The sequence below is a fragment of the Pseudophryne corroboree genome, chromosome 5 (genome assembly GCF_028390025.1).
Source record: "Pseudophryne corroboree isolate aPseCor3 chromosome 5, aPseCor3.hap2, whole genome shotgun sequence".
Classification (NCBI taxonomy): Eukaryota; Metazoa; Chordata; class Amphibia; order Anura; family Myobatrachidae; genus Pseudophryne; species Pseudophryne corroboree.
The window spans coordinates 238,475,715-238,493,817 of record NC_086448.1 but is presented as its reverse complement, the minus strand read 5'-3'; the positions used below and the strand labels follow the sequence as shown (position 1 = coordinate 238,493,817).

Genomic DNA, 18,103 nt, shown 5'->3' with positions numbered 1-18,103 from the left:
GGAATGGGCCTTTACTGAATGTGGTAACGGCAATCCAGCCGTAACATACGCCTGCTGAATCGTGTTACAGATCCAGCGAGCAATAGTCTGCTTTGAAGCAGGCGCGCCAATCTTGTTTACAAACAAGAATAACAGAAATAAGACAGCGCTGACTGAGATGGATGGTCAATAAAATTACAATAATATTTAATGAATAAAAATTGCAATGAAATAGTTAAATGAAATAGGTCTCACTGCACTAATGAGCTCATAGTCACCATACAAATAGAGATTATTCACTTGCCGCTTGATCCAATGTCCCCATGGGACCCGCACAATTGAAATGTCCCTTATCCTGGGGTTGTAGCACAATCCTCAGGCCGATTGCTTGTAGTAACAACGCTGGAGGAATAACTGTCCCAGTAGTGTGGCAATACAACAGGAAAGTCCTCACCAGTAGCGCGTAGTTGTGATGATGTTCGGTCCTTGTTATATGGATGTGGGTACAAATAGCGCTATTTTGGCAGAGTCCTCAGGGGTCCAAGCGGTAATAAGTATTCAGTGAAGTGGTGACACAGGCTCACACCTGACGCGTTTCACAGCTAACTGCTGCTTTACCTTTGATAAAGCAGCAGTTAGCTGTGAAACGCGTCAGGCGTGAGCCTGTGTCACCTCTTCACTGAATACTTATTACCGCTTGGACCCCTGAGGACTCTGCCAAAATAGCGCTATTTGTACCCACATCCATATAACAAGGACTGAACATCATCACAACTACGCACTACTGGTGACGACTTTCCTGTTGTATTGCCACACTACTGGGACAGTTATTCCTCCAGCGTTGTTACTACAAGCAATCGGCCCAGGGATTGTGCTACAACCCCAGGATAAGGGACATTTCAATTGTGCGGGTCCCATGGGGACATTGGATCAAGCGGCAAGTGAATAATCTCTATATGTATGGTGACTATGAGCTCATTAGTGCAGTGAGACCTATTTCATTTAACTATTTCATTGCAATTTTAATTCATTAAATATTATTGTAATTTTATTGACAATCCATCTCAGTCAGCGCTGTCTTATTTCTGTTATTCTTGTTTGTATGTATGATGTTATAGGTGTGACTAGCCTATCCAGACAGCTGCTAAATACACACTAATTGGAGCCACAGCTTGAGCGCCCCTTCCAACTTGGTTGGTTATTTCTGCTCTTGCGCCAATCTTGTTGGCTGCATACAGAACAAACAGAGCCTCTGTTTTCCTAATTCTAGCCATCCTGGCTACATAAATCTTTAAGGCCCTGAATACATCCAGGGACCTGGAATCCTCCAAGTCACTCGTAGCCACAGGCACCACAATAGGTTGGTTTTTATGGAATGAAGAAACCACCTTAGGTAAAAATTGAGGACGAGTCCTCAATTCCGCTCTATCAACATGAAAAATCAAGTAGGGGCTCTTGTGAGACAAGGCCGCTAATTCTGACACCCGCCTTGCAGATGCCAAGGCCAATAACATGACCACCTTCCAGGTGAGAAATTTCAACTCAACAGTGTTAAGGGGTTCAAACCAGTGTGATTTTAGGAACTGCAACACCACGTTCAGGTCCCATGGTGCCACTGGGGGCACAAAAGGATGCTGGATGTGTAGCACTCCCTTTACAAAAGTCTGGACTTCTGGAAGAGAAGCCAATTCCTTCTGAAAGAATATCGACAGAGCCGAAATCTGTACCTTAACAGAGCCTAATTTTAGGCCCACATCCACTCCTGTCTGTAGGAAGTGGAGAAAACGACCCAAATGGAAATCTTCCGTAGTAGCATTGTTGGCTTCACACCAAGAGACATATTTCCGACCAGATACGGTGATAATGTTTTGCCGTCACCTCCTTCCTAGCCTTTATTAGAGTAGGTATGACCTCTTCCGGAATACCCTTCTCAGCTACGATCCGGCGTTAAACCGCCATGCCGTCAAACATAACCGTGGTAAGTCTTGGAACATGCAGGGCCCCTGCTGCAACAGGTCCTCCCTTAGAGGAAGAGGCCAAGGATCTTCTGTGAGCATCTCCTGAAGATCTGAGTACCAGGCCCTTCGAGGCCAGTCTGGAACAATGAGTATTGTCTGTACTCTTTTTCGCCTTATGATCCTCAACACCTTTGTGATGAGAGGAAGAGGAGGAAACACGTAGACCGATTGGAACACCCATGGCGTTACCAGAGCGTCTACTGCTATTACCTGAGGGTCCCGGGACCTGGCACAATACCTCCAAAGCTTCTTGTTGAGGCGTGACGCCATCATGTCTATTTGAGGAACTCCCCAAAGACCCGTTATCTCTGCAAAGACTTCTTGATGAAGTCCCCACTCTCCTGGATGGAGATCGTGTCTGCTGAGGAAGTCTGCCTCCCAGTTGTCCACACCCGGAATGAAGACAGCTGACAGAGCGCTTACGTGATTTTCCGCCCAGCGAAGAATCCTGGTGGCTTCTGCCATCGCGACTCTGCTCCTTGTCCCGCCTTGGCGGTTCACATGAGCCACGGCTGTGACATTGTCCGATTGAATCAGCACCGATAGGTTTCAAAGAAGACTCTCCGCTTGTCGAAGGCCGTGGTATATGGCCCTTAATTCCAACACGTTGATGTGCAGGCAGGACTCCTGGCTTGTCCATAGTCCTTGAAAATTTCTTCCTTGGGTGACTGCTCCCCATCCTCGGAAGCTCGCGTCCGTGGTTACCAGAACCCAGTCCTGAATGCCGAATCTGCGACCCTCTAGGAGGTGAGCACTTTGCAGCCACCATAGAAGAGACACCCTGGCCCTGGGGGACAGTGTTATCTTTTGATGTAATTGTAGATGGGACACGGACCATTTGTCCAGAAGGTCCCATTGAAACGTCCTCGCATGGAACCTGCCGAAAGGGATGGCCTCATAGGCTGCCACCATTTTCCCCAGAACACGAGTGCATTGATGAACTGACACTCTTTTTGGCTTTAGCAGGTCTCTGACCATGTTCTGGAGGTCCTGGGCTTTTTCCGCGAGCCCATCCCCAAACAACACGTCACCCTTATAGGGTAAAACCTCCATATGCTTTTTCGAATCCGCATCACCCATCCATTGGCGGGTCCATAAGGATCGTCTCGCTGAAATAGCCATGGCATTGGCTCTGGAACCCAGCAACCCAATGTCCCTTTGAGCGTCTCTCATATACAAGACTGCGTCTTTAATATGGGCTAGAGTTAACAGAATAGCATCCCTATCTAGGGTATCAAGGTCAGCCGACAGGGTATCTGTCCAAGCTGCAACTGCGCTACAAACCCATGCCGACGCAATTGCCGGTCTGAGCAAAGCACCAGTATGTGAATAAATAAACCTTAATGTAGTCTCCTGCCTGTGGTCCGCAGGGTCCTTGAGGGCCGCTGTGTCTGGAGACGGCAGCGCCACTTTCTTTGGACAGGCGTGTTAAAGCCTTGTCCACAGTGGGAGAGGATTCCCAACGTACCCTGTCCTGTGTAGGGAAAGGGTATGCCATATTAATTCTTTTGGGAATCTGCAGCCTCTTATCTGGAGTCTCCCAAGCTTTTTCAAATAACTTGTTAAGTTCATGAGATGGGGGAAAGTTTATTATCTGTTTCTTTCCCTTAAACATGTGTACCCTCGTGTCTGGAACAGAGGGTTCATCAGCAATATGCAACACATCTCTTATTGCAATAATCATACACTGAATACTCTTTGTCACCTTAGGGTGCAATCTAGCTTCATCATAGTCGACACTGGAATCAGAGTCCGTGTCAGTATCTGTGTCCACAATTAGTGACAAGGGACACTTTTGAGACCCCGACGGGCCCTGTGAGTCGGTCCAATCCGAGGATTGACCCCCTGATGCCTCCCTGGATTCAGCTTTATCTAGCCTCTTATGTAAAGATGCCACACTTGCATTCAACATATGCCACATGTCCATCTATTCCTGAGTCAGCACTACCGACGGGGACACACCACTCATCTGCTCCACCTCCTCCTTGGAGAAGTCTTCCGCTTCAGACATGCCGACACGCACGTACCGACACCCCACACACACAGGGATATACCTATAAGGGGACAAATACCCAACCAGGCCCTTAGGAGAGACAGAGAGAGAGTATGCCAGCACACACCCAGCGCCAAACTGACACTGGAAAATCCAGACAGCGCTTTTATATTATTATATAATGCCAATCTTCCCACTCACTGCGCTCCAATGTGCCCCCCTCCTCTTTTTCAGCCCTCTGAAGTGTTCAGCAGGGGAGAGTCCGAGGAGCCAGCGTTCTCTGCAGCCTCTGTGGAGAAAATGGTGCTGGTTAGTGCTGAGGGATCAAGCTCCGCCCCCTCCAGCGGCAGGCTTCGGTCCTCTTCAATTTTATTAAAATGGCGGGGGATCATCTATTTGCTGCCTCCGCAGCCTAATGTGACCTTTTTTGCCCCAAAACGAGGTTTATTGCTGCCCAGGGCACCCCCCCTGCGCCCTGCACCCATCAGAGCTTTCTGTGTGTGGGAGCAATGGCGCGCAGCTTACCGCTGTGCGCTTTACCTCATGAAGATCAGAAGTCTTCTTGCTTCCCATACTCACCCGGCTTCTATCTTCCAGCTCTGTGAGGAGGACGGCGGCGCGGCTCCGGGACGAACCCCAGGGTGAGACCTGTGTTCCGACTCCCTCTGGAGCTAATGGTGTCCAGTAGCCTAAGAAGCAGAGCCTATCATTTAAGTAGGTCTGCTACTCTCCCCTCAGTCCCACGATGCAGGGAGCCTGTTGCCAGCAGTGCTCCCTGAAAATTAAAAACCTAACAAAATTCTTTTCTCCACAGAAAACTCAGGAGAGCTCTCTGCAGGGCACCCTTCTCCTCTGGGCACAAGATCTAACTGAGGTCTGGAGGAGGGGCATAGAGGGAGGAGCCAGTGCACACCCATACTAAAAGTTCTTTATAGGTGCCCTGTCTCCTGCGGAGCCCGTCTATACCCCATGGTCCTTATGGAGTCCCCAGCATTCTCTAGGACGTAAGAGAAACAAAGATATTCCACTAGTGGGGGGACTATTAATGTATCCCTATGGCTTCTTGCGAACAGTAACGCCACACTCTGTTTTCCAGCTGCAACAGTCATGATTTGCATCAGCCCTTATCCCATGGTGGATGTAAATGATGCAGGCATCTCCTTGACCCACGCACACCACATAATAGTGCAGAAATTGGATTACACAGAATGAATCTCTTAGGTGCGTTCACATGGTGGTCACTTATTTGACAGAGCCACCACTTTCACGCACAGAGAGAACTTGCTGCACACAGAGCCTCTGCCAAGGTGTGTATACATGGTGCTGTACATGTTCAGTTTGATAAAAATGGCTAGATGCATCCAACTTATATCGCCCATTGTGCGCCCAGCATATCGGCCGTTCACGCTTGAACAGCCAATATATCGTAAGTCCACAGATATATCGGGTCATCTGGCTGTGTATAAGGGCATACACTTGCTGCAGGGACCCCCGGTGACTGACATCTGAATTCTGTGGGCACATTTAAATACTGCCCAGTTGCGAAATCAGGCATGACACATTGGGCGGACAATTGGTAAGTGTTTAAGCACTTAGCAATCGTTAGGTAGGTCAGTGGATCAGCCAGTCAGGTGTGTACACAGCATCACAGATAGGCCCTTAATGTTTAATCTATAAAGGACAAAGCAAACAACTATAAAAAAAAACTGTCACTTTAAAATGCATGGAATACAATTTAACGTATTGAAAAATACTTCAGACTGAAAATAATATGAATGTAAAAAAACAAAAAATAAAAAAAAAAAACACATGAGCTTATCGGAGTTGTAGGTATGAAGGACATTTTGTCATGTAAACACAGGAAGTCTGACACACAGATCAATGAAAAGACACTCAAGGCAGCATATTAGTATACAAATGTTACATAAAAGAGTAACATAGCTTGCAGTCTACTACATCCTTTGTGTAAATAGACATTAAGATGGGAGGTCATTTTGATACACATTTGTGAATGTTCTAAAGATTCTTTTTACCTTGCATTTTTACAGTAATACATCAATACATTTTTACAGTAAAAAACGGATACCAATGGTGATACAACAGTGCTTCTTTGGTAGAGAACAAGACAGAAATACCATTAGCTTTTTTTCTTTTTCTTTATTTCATCATTTTAGTAACTGTACAATTTTAAACTAAATCAAACAACAGAACATATTAAACATAAATGAAGACTACAATCCAGTACCCTATTTACAATACAATTTTACCATCCAATTTTAAGAGATCTAAATGGAGTACACATAATTGTTAGACCATTGTACTTGTATTGGGCAAAGAAACAAAAATAAACCCCATAAAAGCAGAATTAATGGATACAAGAGTGTGTTCGGTGTTCCATGAAGGAGAATGAATTTAAAGAAAACCAAAAAAATTACATCTCAAATGAATCACCCTGAATAGTATAAGCTCACAGGATTTTACATGATTTTAATGCGTTATTTAACAAAAAAGAAAAAAAAAATTCCCAAAAAACATTGGTGTAAGCAAACCGTATTTTGTTTACTATTTTTCTATGTAAGAAGCAAGACAATTAGCGGCCGATAAGTTATACATTAAGCGCGGAATGTACACTAACTGTAGAGGAGGCGTTTTTCAATGAATACTGAGACAAAGCCAAAACAAACCATTTGTTATAGCTTTGCTTCTGCTTGTATTAAAAATTTGTTTTAGAAAAAAAAAAATCTAAGGTTATTAATAATCATCCTCATCAATAAGATGGACCTGCAATTCACCACAGATAAAGGCTAACATTTTAGTAGTTTCCAACGTCTGACATTTGGCGACAGTTTTTCTTCTATTTTTTTGTTCTCAGGTTTTACTGATTTTATTATTATTATGAGTGTATCTGCTACACAACAACAATTTATTTGCTTTTAGAAAATAATGCATGCATGTTAAAAATCAGATTCTGCACTTAAAGGACGCTGTATTACGAGTGAGACAACACTGCAAAGTCTCTCTCTCCCTTTAAAGTTTTTACTGGGCATGTTATTGTAATTACTGCCAGGGAGACTTGTAACGCATTGCGTTGAAGGGTCGGCACCGAGGCTGAAAAGGTTAAACACTCAATTGTTATTTTAACAATTAGGAAGCAAGAGAATATCAATACAGTTTAAAAGTACATGAAGGCTTAGTTACTACAGCATTGACTTTTGCTAGGTTGTGCAGTTTCGGTAAGGTCTACTCCTCTTCCTCTGACAGTGTTGCCTCCACCAGTCTGTGGTTCAGTCTTGGGAAGCTTCTTGGCTTTAGGGAAAGGAGGGTGGGTGGGGGGAGGGAGAAAGGTATACAATTATTGTTTGAATTTGCCAGTTTGTACAATAATAAATCGTTAATCAATCAAATACATAGCGTGCATACATACAGTGCATGATTTTCTTAATACATTCAGTGTATAGTTTGTTAACATTCACATCTCATTATTTTAAGATTAGATCCAGCCCCCACAGCGCTCGTTGTGCACATGGGAGGCAATTCAGAGTTGATCGCAGAAGCAAATTTGTTAGCATTTGGACAAAACCATGTGCACCGCAGGTGTGGCAGATGTAACATTTGCAAAGAAAGTTAGACTTGGGTGGGTTATTTTGTTTCTGTGCAGGGTAAATACTGGCTGCTTTATTTTTACACTGCAATTTAGATTTCAGTTTGAACACACCCCACCCAAATCTAACTCCCTCTGCACATGTTATATCTGCCCCCCCTGCAGTGCACATGGTTTTGCCCAGGGGTGTACCTAGGGGTCCGAGAGTCCCTAGCAAAGTAAGGGGCTGGCACCCCCCCACCCACATTTGAAATAAGGTGTAAGTATTGGAAATGGGGCATGGTCTTGTGGGGGAAGGGCGTGGACACAATAGTACCCCAATTCAATGATGCCACACAATAGTGTCCCTCATTCACATTACACCGCACAGTAGTCTCATATTCACGTTACACCATCCCTAGTGTTCACTCTAGGCTGTTTAAGCAGGGCGCCGCGCCCTGCCCGTTTTTTAGCAGGCAAAACCCGCCCTGCCCCTTTTGCGGCACCCTGCTAGAACAGCCGCCCGCTTCCTGCCCTCCCGGCGTGTATAGATGCCGTGCGCATGCGCGCGGCATCCATTCACGCATTGGGAGAGGGCTGGGGGAAGCCCAGCACCGACGGAAGTGCTGGGCACGCCCCCAACAGTGACGTCGCCGGCCACAGACGCTCTCTATAGTAGAGTCTGTGGGCCGCACCGCCCCCTAAAATGACGTAGGCGTGGCCACGCCCCCTAATTTGCGTGGTCGCGCCCACGTTTCCGACGCGCGCGCGCACATGTGCCCCCGGAGTCCGGCGCCCTGCCCCTTTTCACTCCTAGAGTGAACACTACATCCCTCCCCCCTACCCCACCCTACCCCCAGCCTGACCCTAACCCGCCCGCCCCCCCAGCCTCTTCAGTGGTGCCTAACCCTAACCCACCCTTCCTAATCTCCCTCCCTGCAGCCTAACCCTAACCCTCAAAGCCTAACCTTAACTCTCCCACGCGGCTTGCCAGTGGAGACTTTGGCACTAACTCAATTAGAATTTTGGCATTCTGCATCACTATCTATGTTGGGATACCAGCATCAGCATTCCGAGCAGTTTCGGGGAGGCTGGCGTCAGCTTACCGACCGCCGGGATGCCAAACGCCGGCATCTTGACTGCATCTCAAATGAAATGCTAATGAGATGCTGTGAGATGAGCCTCAAATGGACCCAGCCATTAACCAAACACCATTAGTTGGACGGTAGAAGTGCTTCATGTTAGAAAAAACATCAGGGTGCCATCACTTCCAAGATAAAATGATCAATTATACAATTAACTGATATACATTTCCTTGAACCTGGCCTTGAAATGGGTAAGATTTGTATTTTCTTTATTACACTCAACAAGTTAAAGTTTTCGCTTACTACTTACATCTAACATGCATGAAAAATCGTGTAGTTTTCCAAGTACTACAGTCCCTTCTCCCAAACACTGACACTTTTTTTATTATCTTCAACAACAAATAGATCTATAGCACAGTGCTATATAACAATTGCTGTGTACCTGGTGAGAGTCTGTTACTGCCGGTGCGGCTTCCTTGCTGCTGGGAGCTACTAGCAACAAGGGCTGCTAGGAGCTGTAGTTTATTTTGAGTCTGATTACAAGTGTGGTGCTGCTGGACACTGGCGCCGCTCCAGCAGTAACAGACTCTCACCAGGTACAGTCTGGCGGTACTACTTTTCGACCCTTTGGCTGCGGGTGGCACCGCTAGGCGGCTCCCCCTCCTTGCCTGGCGCCCCTGGCGAGTGCCATGCTGGCCAATGGGTAGATACGCCCCTGGTTTTGCCCAACTGCTAACAAATTTGCTGCTGCGATCAACTCTGAATTAGGCCCATGGAGAGAAAAGGACAGGGAACGGAGGAGGATAATTATTAGCAATGGAATGGAAGGGGGGCAGAGAGCAGCCTGTGAAGAGCCAGGTGAGATGGGGGTACAGTTGGCAATTATACATATATGTTAAATAAATAGACAAAATTATAGACCATTATTGAGGGAACGTGGTCCATGCTGAAAAGTCTGGTATGGAAAGGTGTGCTCATTCAGGTCACACTGAAGGTAGACTTAGGGATCTATTTACTAAGGACATGGATGGAGATAAAATTGACAGAGATCAAGTACCAGCCAATCAACTCCTAAACTGTCATTTTTCAAATTGGGCCTGTGAGATGGCTGTTAGGAGCTGATTGGCTGGTACTTTATTTCCATCCAAGGCTTAATAAATAGATCCCTTAGACTTAATTGTCGTTAGTGCCAACACCGTGACAGGCAAAGGCAGGGAATCTCTAATAATCGCACGCCACTGGAATTGGTTTAGGGCGGGATGGTCAGGACCATTTATACATCCAAAATTTGTCTACTGAGAATCACTAAACAAACATAGTTAATAAGGCATAGAGGACCAGTTTAATTACTTATGTAATTAAGGAAAGATAAAGGATGGAGTGAATTTACAGGACTTAAGTTTGCTCCTTTAAAATAAACTAATTTGTATATTTAAAAGCATTAGGCACCAATGAAATAAGGATATTTAAGTACTTTAAAATAATGAATGTAATACGCAGCCAATTGTCTATACACAGCTTTGGTCATAAAGTACAACTGTATTCATATCATCCAGTGCAACACAGACTAAGGGGGATATTCATTTAGCCCCCCAAAAATTGTGAACTTGAAAAACATTTTTTTCTCTAAATTTTTTTTTTTTTTTTTTACTGCCAATTCAATTGTGTCCCGTTTTTTTGGGCCAAAAAATGTTCTATTTTTGGGCGAAAACACATGGGAACTGGGATTAGTTCCTGGACCTATGTATTTTCATGAAATAACGGAGCTGATAGGGCTGGTTACCGTGGATAATTGCGGGCATCAGGGACAACTGAATAGGGGGTAATTCAATTACAGGTGAACATAACACAAAAAGTTAAAATGGGTTATCATCCAATTCAATTGCAGGTGAACATAACATGCAAATAACATGCAATAATTCTACACAGGATTTAGCACACATTTATTTTCACCATGACCTGAGCAGGAGAAAAGTTGGGGAAAATCCCCATTTTAAGGCTAAAATGTTGGGACAGAACCACTGGGAATAATTAGCCACTTCAACATTTTTTATTATCTTGCTTTGGTCAATCTGGAGTGTCATTTTGGGGTGAATATTAAAAGTGTTTTTTGAAGGTTTTTCAAAAGTGGTTTAAAATAACAGAAATATATACTCGCAGGCATTTTTAGGCACCTCTAATTTAAGTAGAGTATATATGTTGCAGAAAAAACACTTGCTTTCTCTCATTTATTCACCATATTAGGAAATAAATTATTTTCTCCGATTCCATAGGGGACACTGGAGCATATAGACAATGGGGTATAGAAGGGTGGATAATTGGAGCCTGGCACTTCAACTTTTTCAGGAAGTGTAGCTGGCTCCTCCCACTCTATATTTTTCCAAGCCCAGTTTAGATAAACCGAGCCGAGAGACGGACAGCAGAGATAACAGAGGATGGAGAGAAAATGAAGGAGGAACCAACTAAGTCCAAACACTGAACAACGAGAAAAGCTGCAACGACCAAGATGCAGCAGACAACCAACAAGCAACTACAATAACTAAGGCATACGGCTGTAAGGAACAGCACTGTGAGGGCGTCCAGTGTCCCCTATGGAATTGGAGAAAAGGATTTATCGGTAAGTACCAAAATCCTATTTTCTCATTCATCCACTAGGGGACACTGGAGCATATAGACAATGACAATGTCCCAAAGTTGACCTTTCGGGTGGGAAGGCGCTGAGAAATCGCAGTACCCTACAACCAAACTAAACAGTGGTCGCTAGGATGGAGACCGTGGTCATCAAGGAAATCATACGCTAGACTCTGACCAACAGACAGTGAAGTATCCAACACCCCTGAGAGGACGACTCGAACCTGGGACCTCAAGAACAGACCAATTAAGAACAGTGGACCGAAACAGAGAACAATCGAGAAGCAGAAGCATTCCACCTGGCAGCCCACCAGGGCCCCCTGGAATGCCCAGAACGAGCAGAGTCAGAACAAGGGAAAACAAATTAGCGATGATATTGACAGAGAGGAGCCATCCGAAGGGGGACCACTGAGGAGACGACCAGCTTCATCTGGGGGAATGATAAAGCACAACCAAGGAATCTGATGTGCACATAGAAACAGTACGAGAAACACGCAAAGAGGGCTAACCATGTCCAGAGACTGTGAAAATGCATACAGTAGTCTGCCAACAAACAGAAAACACATTGGTTGAGAAGAGTAGAAGGCCAACTGCCGTGTGTGAATTTCAGCCTGACCCCTGAGGAAGGGCTAGAGATAGGACAGAGCACCAAACCCTAACTCCTACCTCTCACAAAAGACCTATCTATTAGAACCATTGTGGAGATCCACCAAGACTAGGGAGTCCAACACAAATAAGCTTTGTGTACCGGTCCTGGAAGTACTGCAATTCTAGGTCAAGACATGTAGTGGAAAGAGAAAGCTTTTCTTCTATCTCTAAATTCTAAAATTCCCCTTTAATAAATGGGACCCAGAGAGGGTGCGTATCAGATAGTAAAACTGATAAGAACAGATACTACACCCAATCTTAGTCAAAGGACCAAGTAGAGGTGGGCAGGTACCAAGTGTATGAGGAAAGATTGTAAGCTTGCGAGCAGGGCCCTCCTACCTCTATGACTGTTTGTTTTTACACAGTTTTGTGTTCTAATTGTGTCTAGTTGTAAAGCGCAATGGAATTTGCTGCGCTATATAAGAAACTGTTAAAAAAATAATAAATAAACCTCGTCGAAGACCAGCATATATTACTCCCTCCTGGACTGACCTGAATCAGAAGGAAGAAAAAGCCACTGGAGAACACTGTGTTGCAGGAAACATCCTGCAATGAAAACGCTCCAGCTGTTATGGTAACAACCACAGGCTGATTACAAGAAGATACCGAAAGATCCAGTACCAAGCTCAGGAATCAAACCGGAGCTGTGGTTGCTATGGTTTAAGGCAGTGGTTCTCAACCTCGGTCCTCAAGTAGCCCCGACAGTTCATGTTTTCCAGGTCACCTAGAAGGTGCAAAGGTGTATTCATTACTCACTGACACATTTTAAAAGACAAACAGGTGGAGCAAATAATTTCACTTGCAATCCTGTGAAAACATGAACTGTTGGGGGTACTTGAGGGCCGCAGTTGAGAACCACTGTTTTAAGGGATATGTTCGAAAAACAGGGACAAACTGAACATCTAGGAAAGTCGGCTGAGTAGGAGAATCTGCTGTATAAGGACAGAATTCTGATGTCTGTATGCGCTCTAGCACAGTCAAAAGAAGATGAAGTTCTCAATCTGACCCAAATCTCGCATCCGCAGCGGTAATGGAAAACTCCCTGAGCAAGCAACTGTGGCTTACAAGAGTGGACCAAGCGAAAAACACCTGCTGGAACATTAGCAAAAAAAGCGTTCTAGAAGGAAAATCAAACTAGAACATAGGGCTAGACATAAAAACCCTCCCAGGTGATCACAACCCCCTGATAGGAGAAATAAGGAGGCAACAAGGAGTTGACGGGAATGCAACCCACACCCATACAGCAATAAACCCTGTCTTCGACACCTGTCCTACCAGTGAGGCAAGGGTAGAGGAATACTGGAAGACCAACCTCCAACAATGACAAGTGACAAAATGACATGCCAAGAGCAGCACGTAGAGTCGTAGAAACCACGACCTGCAGATCAAAAACCCTGTTACATAGTAGTGAGACAACAGAGGGAACGCAGAAGAGCCCCTTTGTGTATTTTGTCTCTTCTACCCTTGGTGTGTCATTTCTCACTATAGTGCACAGTCCTAGTAATCCAATTTCTCTACACCATATGTACATGGTGACTGCCACTAAGGGAGTCACCAGTAGAGTTCAGAATCAGAATCAGCTTTATTGGCCAGGTATACTTGCGTATACTAGGAATTTGTCTTCGGTTTGCTACACAACAGCCAAGTAGGTAACAGATAAGCAGGTGGGGGGGAAGAAAAGTCATACAGATAGGCATACCGTAGGGACACAAGTTAGTTACATGTACGTCTTGTCAGTCAATGTTCAGGAGTTCAGGAGTTCAGCAGGCTCACCGCTTGGGGAAATAAACTTTTGAGGCTTCTGGTGGACCTGGCGTGGACGGCCCTGTAACGCCTGCCTGAAGGAAGCAAGTTAAACAATGCTGTGCCGGGTTGTAGCTGGTAGCAGCTTCTGTGGGATGTCAAACTTCCTTAGTTGTCTGAGGAACAACAACCTCTGCTGCGCTTTCCCAACAGTGGTGTCAGCGTTGGACCCCCATTTAAGGTCCCGGGAGATTGTGGTCCCTAGAAACTTGAAGGAGTCCACTAGCGATACCACACTGTCAGCAATCATTAGCGGAGGTGCACTAGCTGACTTCTTCCTGAAGTCCACTATCATCTTGACAGTTTTGAGGGGGTTGAGCGCAAGGTTGTTGTGGGTGCACCACTGGGCCAACCAGTCTACTTCCTGTCTATAGGCCGATTCGTCCCCATCCTTGATGAGGCCGATGACGGTGGTGTCATTGGCAAATTTGATGATCTGTACTGATTGCGCCTCTGAGGTGCAGTCATTTGTGTACAGGGAGAAGAGCAAGGGTGAGAGGACACAGCCCTGAGGGCCCTCTGACTAATAGACCGCGCTTGAGTGGTGAATTCCCCTGCTTTCACCAACTGTGTTCTGTCAGGAAGTCTACTATCTAGGAACAGGTAGCTTCTGGGACCCCTAGGCGAAGTAATATGCGGTGGAGGATGCTGGGGACGATTGTATTGAAGGCCGAGCTGAAATCGACAAACAGGACCCTCGAGTAGGTACTGGGAATGTCTAGATGCTGTAGAATATAGTGCAGGCCCAGGTTGACTGCATCCTCGACACACCAATTTGATCGAAAGGCGAACTGTAGCGGTGCCAGCCACAGTTTTCAGGTGATTCAAAACCAGACGCTCTAACATTTTCATGACCACAGACGTCAGTGCTATCAGCCTGTAGTCGTTCAGGTTCGTAATAGAGGGTTTCTTGGGGACAAGGGAGATGATGGTAGACCTTTTGAGGCCGGAAGGAACTTTCTGTAGCTCCAGCAATTTTTTAAAGATCTCTGTGAATATGGGGGGCGAGCTGACCCGCACATTGCTCTTAGGGCAGATGGTGACACTCCGTCAGGACCCGGAGCTTTCCTGGGTTTGGCCCTTTTGAACAATGCCTCCACCTCTTCTTGGGCGACTTGCAGTGCCTGGAGTTGGCCGTCAGTGTTCGGGACATCGTGGAGGTGATTGTTTGGGTTGTAGGGGACTTCTTTTGCAAACCTGCAATAAAAGTTGGTCTTACAGAGAAAAATACACATAATATATTTATATACACTTAACAATTAGCTCCTTATCAATTTAGAGAAGGGTCTAAGCCAGAATAGAATCTACAGCTGGCCACTTATGTGGCTGTAGATGGCAATACAGAAGTTTGGAGTGGTCCATCCCCTGGTGGGCTAACAGGTAGCCGAGAATCCTGGGAACTGCAATACTGAAGTCCAGCACAGCCCCTGAGGGCAACCCCTTCAATGGGTGTTGACCCTTAGCCCTGCCTCCCAGCAGCACCGACAACTTTCAAATAATGGCGGTAATTTAGTGCAGCTATTATCTGGAGCTGATGCGGAGGGCTGAACAATTAAATCCAAGCAGCGTTGTCAGGGTGGTTCTGCTATGCCTGATAGTGGCAGAAGCAGAGAGAAGCCGGCAGTAAACGCTGCCAGGCAACTTCACTATTGCTGAAATTGCAGGTACAAGGATAGGGCATCTGGAATAGCCAGTGCAATGACCTAACCACGCTGAGAGGCACCCGCAGCTGAAGGGGCCCACAATGGTGGGATACTCGCCGCTGCCTACGCCATCCGGTGTGTGGGAGGCCGCGGGACCAGACAGCAGCTTCTCAATAAGCTGTGTTGGGTCCCCAGGGTCAGTTGATCCTGTGGTCGGAGACCCGGACACAAGCTTTTCAATAAGCGGTGCAGGGTCCCCCCGGAGGCTTTCCCTGTTGCAGACATACTGCAGCAGCATACAGTCTGTCTGTTGAAGTCTTCAGTGAAGATCAAGCAAAAGAAATAAAATAAAATGTAAAAAGGGCTGGAAACAGCCCTTGTAGCACCTGGCTCCTTGAGGCAATAATCTAAACTGGGCTTGGAGGGAAATAGAGAGGGAGGAGCCAGCTACACTTCCTAAAAAAGTTAAAGTGCCAGGCTCTAATTATTCACCTGTCTATACCCCATTGTCTATACGCTCCAGTGTCCCCTAGCGGATGAAGGAGAAAAATGCTTGTTACAGCCATTTGACACAATTTAAAACCCCCAAACACTTGTATTATGGCCACTAATAGACTTCTATAGTGTTAGCCAAAATAAGTTTGTCATTTTTGGGGGTACAGGCAGATTTCCCAATTATTACTTATACTTAACACGTAAAAAATCAGCAAGAATTATTGAGTGAAATAATTCAACATTTTCTAAGTGGATTGCAAAATAAGTTAACACCCAATAACAGGTGATAAGCAAAATTAACAGGCGATATGTGTGATAAATTAACACTTGAATACTTAACACTTTATCGTCTCTAATTGAGCTCCCCACCTAATTCTGTTATTTCACTTACCTATTGCCATGAATATTTCATTCACATTTGTGGATGTTTTGGCAGAAGTCTCCATAAACAACAAGCTATTATCATCTGCATAAGCCTGAGCCTCCTGCAAAATAAGTTACAGCTTAGTCACTGAGAATTTACAAATGTTATGTTTTAATGTGCTACTAAATGTATACTACAATTACATGAAAGCATATGGTATTGATAAAAATACATATGAAAAATGTTCTGCTACCCCATAGATACTGGACTGGGGCTACTGTAGACTGAATCTAGGGATTAAAATTTCTCTCAAAATCAGAGCCATTATTAAAATGTGTAATGACTGTGTTATGTGTTCTGGCAACATAAAGAACAACATGCTGTACAAACCATATCTTTCAACCAACACAGCTTTGGCCAGTCAAGCCATGGACTACACAAGACCTCTGAAGGTGTCCTGTCGTATCTGGCATCCAAGACCTTAGCAGCAGATCCTTTAAGTCGCTAGGTGGGGTCTTCATGGCTCGGACTTGTTTCTCCAACACATCCCACAGATGCTCGAACGGTTTGAGATCTGGGGATTTGGGAGACCAAGTCAAGACCTTGAAATCTCTGTCAAACCATTCCTGAACAATGTTTGCAGTGTGGCAGGGTGAATTATCCTGCCGAAAGAGGCCGCTGCCACCAGGGAATACCGTTGAAGGGGTGTACTTGGTCTGCAACAATGTTTAGGTAGGTAGTAGTAACATCAACATGAATGCAGAGCCAGCTTGCCTTCTTCCAATAGTGCATCATGGTGCCATCTCTTACCCAGATAAATGAGACACGCAAACAACCGGCCATCCATATGATGTAAAAGAAATATACGTTATTGTAAGAACTTACCGTTGATAACGTGATTTCTCTTATGTCCACAGGTATCCACAGGATAACATTGGGATATTGTCGAGCGACAGCGAAAATGGCACCAACACGGTCACAAGCTTTCTGGCCTCCCAGGATGCATTGGGGCCTCCACTATATAGTCCAGCATACTGACTCAGTCAGATCAGTTCTTTCCACAGCGATTTTAGGCAGGAACATCAGGCAGAAACCTGTTTAGGCGATAAGAACACACATGCACACCCTTCCATACAAGAAGGAAGAGGTTTGAGTAATTGTCTAGATCCTCAAATCAGATGCATCAGGGTGGGATCCCTGTGGACATAAGTGAAATCACGTTATCAACGGTAAGTTCTTACCATAACGTATATTTCTCTGGCTGGGTCCACAGGATTATCCACAGGATAACATTGGGATTCCCAAAGCCATTTTAGTGGTGGGGACGCTCCTGATTGCACAGGAGGACCATTCGCCCGAAGTCTGCGTCATGAGAGGCAAAAGTATCCAAGGCATAATGTATGATGAATGTGTTTATGGAAGACCATGTGGCTGCCCTACATATCTGTTCTGCTGAAGCACCCTGTTGTGCTGCCCAAGAAGGACCTACCTTACGTGTAGTGTGCGCAGAGACATTAGCCGGAATAGGGAGATCCGCATGAGAATAAGCTTCTGATATTACCATTCGGAGCCATCTCGCCAGCGTCTGTTTACTAGCAGGCCATCCTCTTCTATGGAATCTGTAGAGGATGAAGAGAGAATCTGTTTTCCTGATGGCACTAGTACGATCTATGTAGATTCTTAAAGCCCGGACCACGTCCAGCGACGCTTCTCCCGCAGATAGTCCCGATACCTGAAAAGCTGGGACTACAATCTCTTCATTCAGGTGAAACTTTGATACCACCTTTGGAAGATAGCTAGATCTCGTTCTGAGAACTGCTCTGTCTGGAAAAAAACTTAGGAAAGGAGACTTACATGATAATGC

General features: G+C 45.4%; 1 protein-coding gene and 1 non-coding gene across 2 annotated transcripts in view; both read right to left on the bottom strand.

The window, feature by feature from the left end:
- Positions 1-6,964: 6,964 nt before the first annotated feature.
- Positions 6,965-18,103, bottom strand: part of RAB5A (RAB5A, member RAS oncogene family) — a 112,402-nt gene continuing 101,263 nt past the window's right edge. Inside the window, exons 5-6 of the mRNA XM_063922195.1 lie at positions 16,267-16,360; positions 6,965-7,296 (exon numbers count right to left, since the gene is read on the bottom strand). Coding sequence (XP_063778265.1) covers positions 7,181-7,296; positions 16,267-16,360 — 210 coding nt within the window. The 3' untranslated portion in view covers positions 6,965-7,180. The remainder of the gene's footprint in view (positions 7,297-16,266; positions 16,361-18,103) is intronic.
- Positions 12,024-12,216, bottom strand: LOC134931194 (U2 spliceosomal RNA). Its single transcript, XR_010179031.1, has one exon. It is a non-coding gene; the product is annotated as a U2 spliceosomal RNA (small nuclear RNA).